Below are 10,860 nucleotides of genomic sequence, written 5' to 3'. Positions count from 1 at the left end.
TCTCTTTGTCAGTAATGCTTTTCCTGATATTTACAGTCTGCATTTTATATCCTCTCTACTTTGGCCATTTTCAATTACCTTGATACTCAAACTGCAAAACTCTTCTACAACATTTCGTGTGTCATTTCCTAATCTAATTCCCCAGTATCCCCTGACTTAATTTTACAACACTTCATAATTTTTTTTTTCTTCGTGTATGTTCAGCTTACAAGCTCTTTTCAAGACACAATCCATTCCACTCAAAAATAATATATTACAAGGCCTACTGACATTGCACCAAGTCAAAGTGGGAGAGGAGAGGAATGTATTTCACTGCTTACCTTTACAAATAAACGTTTGTGGAGGAATAATGTGCCTGTTAACACAACTATTTGCAATGATCTTTGATTCAAATGTTTATACTATGCTTTTTTTTCTCTTTTATTGTTATTACCACACTTTTATAAAATTACAGTCCTTTCCGGATAGGCACTTGAATCACAAGGAACATCATCAGTCTATTAGCACACAATCTTCATAGACGCTGAGTGAAAATTTTCTTAGTAAAATAATAGTTTTTGTCATGCAAAATTGTGACACCATTTATACATAGGTCACACTGTTTTGTACCTTATTACTCAATTTTTAAGCTCAATAATAAATGACATCATACTGATATGATTAGTTTTCACAGTAATATATTTCTGACAGGTACACAATGCAATATACAGAATCACAATATACAGAGATACAAATAAATAAATAAATATATGTATATATATATATTTAAATAATGAAAGGATATTAAATGTACAACAGTTTCTTACACCGAACGGTCAATCACACATATACATACACAAAATAAATAAATTAGTTTTCTGTGTATTTGGAATCATTTACATGCACAGTAAATAAATTATTTATTAACAAAGGGCAAGAATTCTGCTTCTGTAAAACATTATTCTGAAATTTCAGACATATCTCTTATTTATATCATTATACATTAAATTATGTGCATCAGGGGAAAAAGTAAACAAAAATATTTAAACAAAATGGCTTGCATACAGCCATATCCAGTTTCTTTCTCTGTCCTTGTTAGCAATTCATGGGGGTGGAATAAGCTGTGCGTATAAAAAACAGAGCCCAAATTATTGGCTAGTTCCCGCTGACATTATTTAAATATGCTGTCTCAGAAAATGTTCACATACTCACACACCCCGTTTCCTAAGAAATACATCACAACAATCATATACCTGTACCCAATTTGTAACTCTGCTGTTATTGTGCACAAGTCTTTTATACATAGGATCCAGATTTTATGGAAGCTCTCAGTTTCATTCACTTTAAACATTAACGACAACTTGAAAACAAAATGGCATATGAAGTATATCAGCAGACTAATGTAATGGTACATATAATGTTTGTCACTTGGTAGTTGTCATTATACAATCAGCTGCAAAAAGAAGGTTATCGTGCCCAAGGTTACTTATGCAAGTATTTACAACTTTTAAATTAATAACTGTTTTCTCATTGATAGTTTAGCTATCAAAATACTTACAGAGAAAAATTTACAAATTAAGTTACATTGGCTGGTACTTTCATTCATCTACCTCAGTATGTTTCAAGGCAAAGACTAAAAGAAGAGTACATTCTCTTAAATTACACAAAATAGATTACATATTCATCCAGTATCTTCCATTCACTGACAAAAAATTATTTCTTTGTACCAAAGATAAAGCTGTACTCTAAACAATGAGGTGTCACTGGTCTGCAGATAATATCAGTTAAATTTTGAAATTAGTGCAGTGACTGTGGCTCGTGAATGTAATAGTGCTTGATGTAAATACGAGTACATATTTATTTTTTACAGGGAAGATGAATTCCCAGTATGGTTGTTCCGCATGTAAATGCGCAAGTTATGTAGACTAAAAGCCACTCCTAATTCCTTATGACAAACAATATTTTCTTTAATACTGAATACCAGCTTTCATGGTCTACTAACTCAGCAGAACTGCCTATATGGATCTATGCATCTTTGGTATCTAAAAGTGATTTATTTGAGTTTTATTTGTGGTTGTGTCCCTTCTGATCCCATGAACAATATTACACATCATGCTCCAGCTTAAAAATAAAAATGTACACTTGTTATACCAGCTGACACAGCCAATTCATTAATAAAAATACACACATCAGATCTGAAAAATCTTCCATAAAAAGATGTGTTTCAGAACACCAATCACACAGTCTCAGTGCTGTTGAGATGTCCTTTACGGAACTGTGGAAAGCTTCACACAATGTAAAAGAGACCTATATAGGCCCTGAGCTAAAGTACAAAAGAAGCACACACAGCTAACAACATACATGATACCAGAATAGCATCTGTCTAGATATGCTACTATTTTTGGTTGAAAAATTATGTAATAAAAGATTAGTGGAACATTACAACAGGATTAAGCAATCAAATTTTTGTTGTATTAAGGTAAAAATAAATAGTACTTAACTGCACTGATGAGACACACTTAATAACTTTTGTACACATCGTTCATAATTTTTTTTTCCATTTTGCAAAATACACTCAGCTTTTTCGTGGTGTTCCCAATCTCAAATGCTGCTGTATGGTGTCAAACCGATCTATGTACTCTAGTAGTTGACTGGACCCTTCTCCAAGTCCAACTGGAAGCGTGGATACTCTGAAAAAGCCATAAAATCAATCTATATTTATCTTACTATGAGACAAATAATACTAGGTGCTCTAACCCTATTGTATGTAAATTCTCTCTTGCCAGAAACCAACATTTACTTGCAACAACTATTATACAGTGAACTTGGAGACGTTGTAATGATAAGTAGTAGATGTACGATTGAGACATTACACCAAATTTTGCTTTACAATACGACGCGATATTACCTTGAATGGTTTAGATTTAAAGTTAATGTATTGAATGAATAAGATCATAGCACTGACCAATGTCTACACCTTCCCCTCCTTGATTACAAATTCATATTGTGCACATCTGTTCTACATTTCTGATTGCCTCTCATTACTGTCCAGCTTTTATGTCTGATCTACCAGTTGTCCACGGCTCTACAGTTCTTTGTTATTTTGTAGTTCGACATCTGAATCTTGAGTGTTATATGCTTCTGTTGATTTACGAAATTTGCTACATGACTTGTATGAGTTATCATAACATTTCCTATTTCCTGGTTTCATTCTCTCCTGGTAGGAACTACCTGCTTTAACAACTTGAAATTTTATATTTTTTATTTGTTTCCATGCAATGGCAGGCTCTCAATTGTCTTTCCTTATTTATTTATTTTTTAAAGAAAATTCAAATTTCCCCCTTTCTCCAACAGAAAATGGGTATGAGCGGGTGTCCAGTCCTTTATACCTTCACTTAGTATATACAATGAAGTTGCCTCAAACTGCTCACTTCTTTAGTGCAATTAGTATATCACATATACAGTAATATATATACCAATGACACTGTGTATGTCTCCAAGTTAATGATACCTGCTAGAATACATGATTAATATTATCTGTATTGGAACTGTTTAAGACCTGTTTACTTTTGATTTTATGTTAAATCATACGTGCACCACTTGCTTGCACCAGCATTCACATAATGGTTGTGCTAACCACTGGCTGAACCACACAAAATGTAATTGGCATCCTGGCATTGGTACTTTATAAAGTACAGAGACTGGATTCATTTTTGACTTACACTGATGCATTACCACAGCACATATTTGGGTCACATATAGCTCACTTCAGTATTTCAAAAACAACATGCTAATGTACAGGATGCCAAAATAAAACTGACCCAGAAAATATTTACAACACTGATGCAGGACTGATCCTTGTTAATGAACATCAGATATTATGCTGGAAATGCCTGCCATTGACATAGATGCAATGCTGTTCTTGATTATCAATGTAGCAGCTATGGCTGAGGGGCAGTTTCCAAAGTGTTTTCAGTGTTATACTGTAGCTGTCCCTTTGTGTGATGACTGTTTGGGCACACCAGGCCCTCAATTTGCCTATCAGATAAAACTAAAATGGAGAGAGCAGGCAGCTGAGATTATCAGGAGGATTCTAGAACCTCTGTCGATTGTCCTCTCTTCGACAAACACCTCAAGTACTTATGACAAGATTGTCAAAGTGGTGTGTGCTGTTGCTCTGTTGTGCTGAAAATTTCCATACAGTCATTTATCTTCTGAAATTGGTCCACATATGGATTAAAGAGTTTCTGGACTTACCAATTAGTCTTAACTGTTTGGGGAAGAAATCACATCACACATTGCACACCAAAAACCAATTTAGAGATTATACAAAAGTTTTACAATGTACTGGTGCGTATTTTCTGATGCATACTGATCACTAAACACATCTGTTCATCTCACTCCCTTAAATATACAGTAATGACACAGCAAAATACTAACAATGAAGCATGTGGCACCAAACAATAGGTGCATCAAAATCACTGTTACCAATATTTTATGGGTCAGTATTATTTTTGCCACCCTCCATTATGAATAAAAGTAATTATTAGCCATAAAAATGTATTTGTAAATAGTAATAAGAAGCATTTGTAAGTCACTAAGTCCCACTTAATATCTAGCTTCTAGGTGCCGACGTGTTTCTATCTTGATTTGGAGACAAATCACATTAAATTTGAGCATAGGATAAGGTCATAAAAATTAGGACTGAAAATAGTAATTGGCTCTGTATCAGGAAATCACTAGCTCTGAATGTTTTAGACTCTATGAAGTTTGCCAGTCATCATCAGCATTGGGGCTTATCTCCATTAAGAATAAATTTACAAGGTAAGATTAAAATAGAAAGAAGCACACCATATTTCAGAACGTGTTTTTTTAAACATTGTAACTGACCTTTGTTGGTGCCACTGTGACAATACAGGAGAATCTCTGCTCGGTGGTGACTGAATCCCTTGACTGTGAGTTGATCCCCAGATGTTGGAAGATGCCACTGACCCCCATCGCCTAGGACCTATATGTCAACATTTAGTGCTTTATTCTGTGTCTTAAAGATGACATCAAGCTACAAAAGACAACACTTCAAATACATGTGAACATATATTACTTTCCAAATTAGAGACATACAGGCACTTCTTTTATCCCTTCACAACATAGTGTGAAACTTTATGCTATTAAACCCACTTTAAATAAATATCACACTGAGGCATCTCAACAGAAATGTATGGCAGTTTGATTTTTGAAACTGATTTACTGGATAACACTACGTTTCAATGAGTGTTCTTCTCATAATCTTCTGGTGAAGTTTTGAGACAACATCTGTATCATCATCTTTTTAGGCAATGTTTGATACCTCATAGGAGGGTCTTGTTGTTGGGGGTAGAGTGGAGGAGGGGAGAGGGAGGGTGTATCTAAGTCCAAGTGTGGGCAGTTGAGATCCACTTGGTTGTCCCTCGGCTGGGTGCAACTGCTATTGTGGCCAATAATGGGTGCCAGACAGAACTTGGTTGGTACCCTCTCTCACTGTTTGCGAACCATCACTGGCTTTAATTTTAATGGTTTCATTCATTTTGCTGTCCCATATTTCATCCTCTGTAACCAGGTGTCAATGATTGGGAGAGAGAGCTGTCTTTATCTATAACATTGGTGAATTTAACACTTTCACGGACAGTACCTCCCTGCCGTGAGGCAACCCAAAGGAGATATCATCATCATCATCATCATCATCATCATCATCTTCTTCTTCTTCTTCTTCTTCTACTTCTACTTCTTCCTTGCCTTTTCTCATTTCTCTATGGGCATAGAGGACAGAAGTTGTGCACACCAACTACCTGTGCCTAGAGTAAACTTCATTTTCTAGTGAGAGAAAGCCTTGTAAATGTTTGTGCAGTGTATATCTGGGGTGAGACATGGATATCAGGCTAGTATTTGCCTAGCTGGATGTGGGAAAATGCATAACAAACATATCAAGGCTGGCCTGCTCAGCAGCCCTTGTTGTCAACTGATGAGGTCGGATTTGATTCAGTACATGGTCGCCTCCTGGAAGCAGTGCATTATCATGATCTGCTAGCCAAGTGGATATGAGGTGGTGCAACACAAAAGTTGTAATATTAGGATTTAATACATATGATCTTAGTAGCAATTTCCACCAAACCTCACATGTGTAAGTCAGTGAGAGTATACAAGGACTATTTTGTTAAGTAGTGCTGTAGTTTTTAGAGGAAGAGGAGGAGGAGGAGGAGATTAGTGTTTACTATCCCATTGACAATGAGGTCATTAGAGATGGCGCACAAGCTCAGATTAGGGAATGATGGAGAAAGGAAGTGGCCAAGCCCTTCCAAAGGAACCATCCCAGCATTTGCCTTAAGCAGTTTAGGGAAATCACAGAAAATCTAAATCAGGATAGCTGGATTTAGATTTGAACTGTTGTCCTCAAAAATAGGAGGGGGGGGGGAGGAGGAGGTGGGTGGGTGGTAGGGATGTAGTTTACTTTAGTTATTTTCAATTGAGAACTCACCCTGGTCTGTAATGTGTACATGTACAAACATGCACATTTTTACAATAATCTTAATCTACAATAAAATGTAATAGATAAAATCCAATTACACATGTGTCTATTCAGAAGTTACTCCACAGAGTAGGAGGAATTGTAGCATAGAAATGGTTTCAATTTGGTTTTAAAGCTGTTTTCATTGTCTGTCAGGACAAGGAAGCAGATCAAGTATTTTGTGTCTGCATATTCTAGTTCTTTTTGCACAAGACCAAAGTTACATTGTGTGTAGTGGAGCCCATTTTTATTCTACTGCTAAATTTACTAATGCTACTGAGTTACAAATTACAAATGGTTCTTCATAACAAACTTCAGGGTGCTGACATCTTCAGTCGAAAGACTGGTTTGATGTAGATCTTAATTCTAGTCTGTCCTGTGCAAGCCTCTTCACCTCTGCATAACTGTCCCAACTTACACACACCTGAACTAGCCTACTGTAGTCAAGCCGCCTTCTCACAATACAATGTTAACCCCCCAAAGTTCTTCCATTATCCAATTAAATAGTGTTATTTGTCTCAGGTTGTGTCCTATCAACTGATTCCTTCTTCTAACTAAGTTGTGGCATAAATTTCTCTGATATTCTCTACCCAAACAGCAGAACTAATCTTATACTTTTAGTATCTCATTTCCTAATTTATGCAATCTTATCACCTGCTTTACATAAGATTTAGTTAATGTTATCCATTCAGTTCAATTGGCCTTCCATGTACTTTGCTGACACTGACAGAATGACATGATCTGAAAACCATAAAGTTTTTTTTCTCCTTCCTGTAGTTCATTTCCTTCACGTAATTTCTCTTTGGGGTCCTTTACTGCTTACTGAGTGTACAAAATCAATAACATGGGGAATAGGCTGCAACCCTGTCTTACCATCTTCTATAGTACTGCCTCCTTTCACCTCCTTCAACTTCTGCAAATGTTGCAGGTAACCTTTCAGTTTGTGCATGTGATACTACCTTCAGGGCCACAAAGAGTGCATTCCAGTCAACACTGTTAAAAGCATTTTTGCAATAAATGCAGATTTGCCTTTTTGCAGTCTATGATAAATCATAGGATCAGTACTGCCTTGCACTTCCCTGCATTTCTCCTGAAGCCATACTGATCTTCTTCCAGTTTGGCTTCTACAGGACTTTCCACTCTTCTGTAAATAATTTGTGCTGGTATCAACCATGTTTTATTAACTGATGGTTCAGTGATATTCACACCTGTCAGCAATTGCCTTCTTGGGAACTGAGATTCTTAAATTCTTCAGAAAGTCTGGGAATATTTACCCTGTTACATACCTCTTACATATCAAGTGGAATAGTTTAGTCATGGTTAGTTCTATCAAGGATCTCAGGAAAGGGAATGTTGTCTATTCCAGGTACCTTTTTTTGCCTTACATCTTTCAGTGCTCTGTCTAGTTGTTCCCACAGTAATGTATCTCTCATTTCACCTTTATCTACTTTCTGCTTTCTCCAAAGGTTCCTTTAATTTTCTTACAGATGGCAGATAAATTTCTCACACAAGCATCTACCTTTCTAATGGTCAAGTATTCTTGTACAGTTCTGGCAATATAATTTTTTACACATTTGTATTAACTTTTGCCAGCTACATTTCCTGTATTTTTATTTTTTTTTCCCCTTTTTATCATGTAATTCAACTCACCAAACAGCGGAGGCATTGAGTCAGTGATAGGCACACAAAAGACTGAAAAAGTTTTTTGCTTTCAGACCAACACAATATAGTCAGGGACAGTGTAACCATACAGTTGTGGTTGTGTGTGTGTGTGTGTGTGTGTGTGTGTGTGTGTGTGTGTGTGTGTGTGTGTGTGTGTGTGTGTGAAGAAAGATTTGTCCAAAAGTTAGCAAGTTCTTATTCTTTTCAAGTATCTATCAATGACTCATTACCTATTCAGTGAGTTGTTACCTTTTCTCCTTACATTAATTACATTCCTCCATGGACTTTCTAATAAAAAATTCAATATTTTTTAACTGGATGGATAAAAAAAAATTCTTCTTACCAACAGCAGCAGGAGAAAACGCGCGTGCGCGCGCACACACACACACACACACACACACACGGGGGGGGGGGGGGGGGGGGAAATGTGTGTGTGTGTGTGTGTGTGTGTGTGTGTGTGTGTGTGTGAGAGAGAGAGAGAGAGAGAGAGAGAGAGAGAAATGTTTAATTTTGCAAGCTTTTGGAGCCAGTGGCTCCTTCTTCCAGCAGAAGAGTTGAAGGGGATGGAAGAGGCATGAAGGAAAAGGATGTGAGATGTTTAGGAAAAGGGGGTACAGTTCAGAAAAGTCACTCAGAATCCTGGGTCAGGAGTTGCTTCTTTGACCTTTCATTGCCATTCATTATCTTTCTTCAGTTTCTTCTTTCAGTTAAACATCACATGTAAATAAGTTTTAACAACACCTTTCACCCTTTTCTACAAAAACTCAACCATTTATTATCCACTACCTCGTCAATTTTTATTTTGTACTGTGTGTTATTCTTCCTTGGAATCTAGTAGGACATATCCTGTTTCTTAACACTGTTTCATTATGGTAAATAACCTAACACATTTAAGAAGTTTCAGAACTATCTCACAAACACCTACAGACTTGTTTGAACCCAAATCATCCAACAATCTTCTGGCAACCTGTGAGTCTATTATTATTTATTTCACATCTCTTCCCTCCACTATCAACTTGTGACATGGACAGTATTACACACACACTCTCAAAGGTTGAGTAAGTAAGTGATTCTTAGCAATTGCCCAAATTATCAAAAAATCTCCATATTACAATGGGTGTACCATTTCTATTTTCAGCAAGATACTACAAACACTTTAGAAAGAATGTAGATTGTTTAGTTCTAAATTTCTCATATGCATAAAATATAGGGAAAGTTGTGTTGCTTGATGTTTTGGCAAGAGACTGGTGGTAGATACCATCTACGAGACATTGGATGTCATCATGTAATTTACACACCATTTCATCAGCACAATTGACAGACATCTTCATGTGTGATGAACACACTGCTGGGCTGTTACAGAAGCCTCCAATTTATGCCAGGCTAAGAAGAAACCGCACAGATATGAACGTGCCAAATCTGGTGACCAATACTGAAGATTTCCTGATCGGCAACGAGAGAGACAGTTATGCCACTTGTAAGATGATGAACTAATAGCACTGGTGCATGCGCTAAAGCTGTAAAACATACTGTGTACTGCCATCGGTTGCTCCAGCACCCTCTGTTGGGAGCCACCTGCTGATCTACATGTCCGCACTGGCATGAGTGCCCATCTTTATCATTGTCATTGTCATCTATGTCACCGCCAAAGAATCATCTCATATATAACCAATAGTTCCCCTTTACTGGATCTCATGCTGTTCTAAGATGGTATGGTGTGTGTGTGTGTGTGTGTGTGTGTGTGTGTGTGTGTGTGTGTGTGTGTGTTCAACAGATTTTTTCGAGCTGCAAATTTCCACTGCTTCTTTAATAATGCTGTCCCAGTGTGTAGACATCAACAAGAGAATTTTGTGGAACATAATTGTGTACCATATTGAGACAATGCTTGGCCACTGCAGATTTCTCAGACTGGTCCACATGTTTGCGCTGTCGGTGTTTGATGCATCTGTCCTCCATGGTACTTCAAGTTCATCCACTGTAGGACGCTCAACGGTTACAGAGAATCTTACACACACCAGGTCTTCTTAAATCAAGATTGCCTTTCACTGAGCCTAAAAACTTTGGTAGATTGAAGAAACACCACAAATGTATGGCAAGATCACCTTTTCTGTTCGCTCTTCACTTTCCTACAGCTCTCACTTCGTCTAACATGTGCTGTGTATAAAGCACGCTGAAGCTCTCATTCGGAATATCCATTCTGTAAATATACAGTACGGAGGTGGTTTATTTCATTGGATAAACTGCCTGAATTTGATATGGCTCATGCTCTATGGACCAACATCCTAAGCATGCCACTTTGTTGTGCAGGATTGTGAAAGCTTTTGGTTTGGAAGTTTAAGTCCATGTGTTTAGGTTTACAGTACACAGATAAGTGCTGCCACCTTTTCTCCACACCAAGACGTCTGGGAATAGTAGTTCACCATTTTTCTCCATTTGCATCCACGCAGGGAAAGTTCATCATAGATGGAAACCATTCCACTTTAAGCTGTAAGAAATCTAAAGACAATAGGAAATTACTTTTGGTAACATGTCCTGATATGCCCACAGTTTCAAACAGGGATGGGACCAAGATTTTCAACAAATACCTTGTCACACACTATGTAGTTACACGTGGAAAGCCTGTATTTGAAACTAATGTATCTCCAAATCTGACATTTTACTTGGCTGAGGCATATCTG

The 10,860-nt window shown here is 37.1% G+C and overlaps 1 protein-coding gene across 10 annotated transcripts in view; it reads right to left on the bottom strand.

The window, feature by feature from the left end:
• Positions 1-402: 402 nt before the first annotated feature.
• The window catches only part of LOC126319942 (A-kinase anchor protein 9-like), a 490,541-nt gene continuing 480,083 nt past the window's right edge, over positions 403-10,860 (bottom strand). For all 10 annotated transcript variants that reach the window (XM_049993656.1, XM_049993664.1, XM_049993682.1 and 7 more), the window contains 2 exons: positions 4,870-4,987; positions 403-2,669 (listed from right to left, as the gene is read on the bottom strand). In XM_049993656.1, the coding sequence (XP_049849613.1) occupies positions 2,555-2,669; positions 4,870-4,987 (233 nt within the window). In that variant the 3' untranslated portion in view covers positions 403-2,554. The remainder of the gene's footprint in view (positions 2,670-4,869; positions 4,988-10,860) is intronic.

Source organism: Schistocerca gregaria, chromosome 2 (genome assembly GCF_023897955.1).
Source record: "Schistocerca gregaria isolate iqSchGreg1 chromosome 2, iqSchGreg1.2, whole genome shotgun sequence".
NCBI classification, from domain to species: Eukaryota; Metazoa; Arthropoda; class Insecta; order Orthoptera; family Acrididae; genus Schistocerca; species Schistocerca gregaria.
Note: the sequence above shows the minus strand (reverse complement) of the source record. Positions and strands in the feature narration are given on the sequence as shown.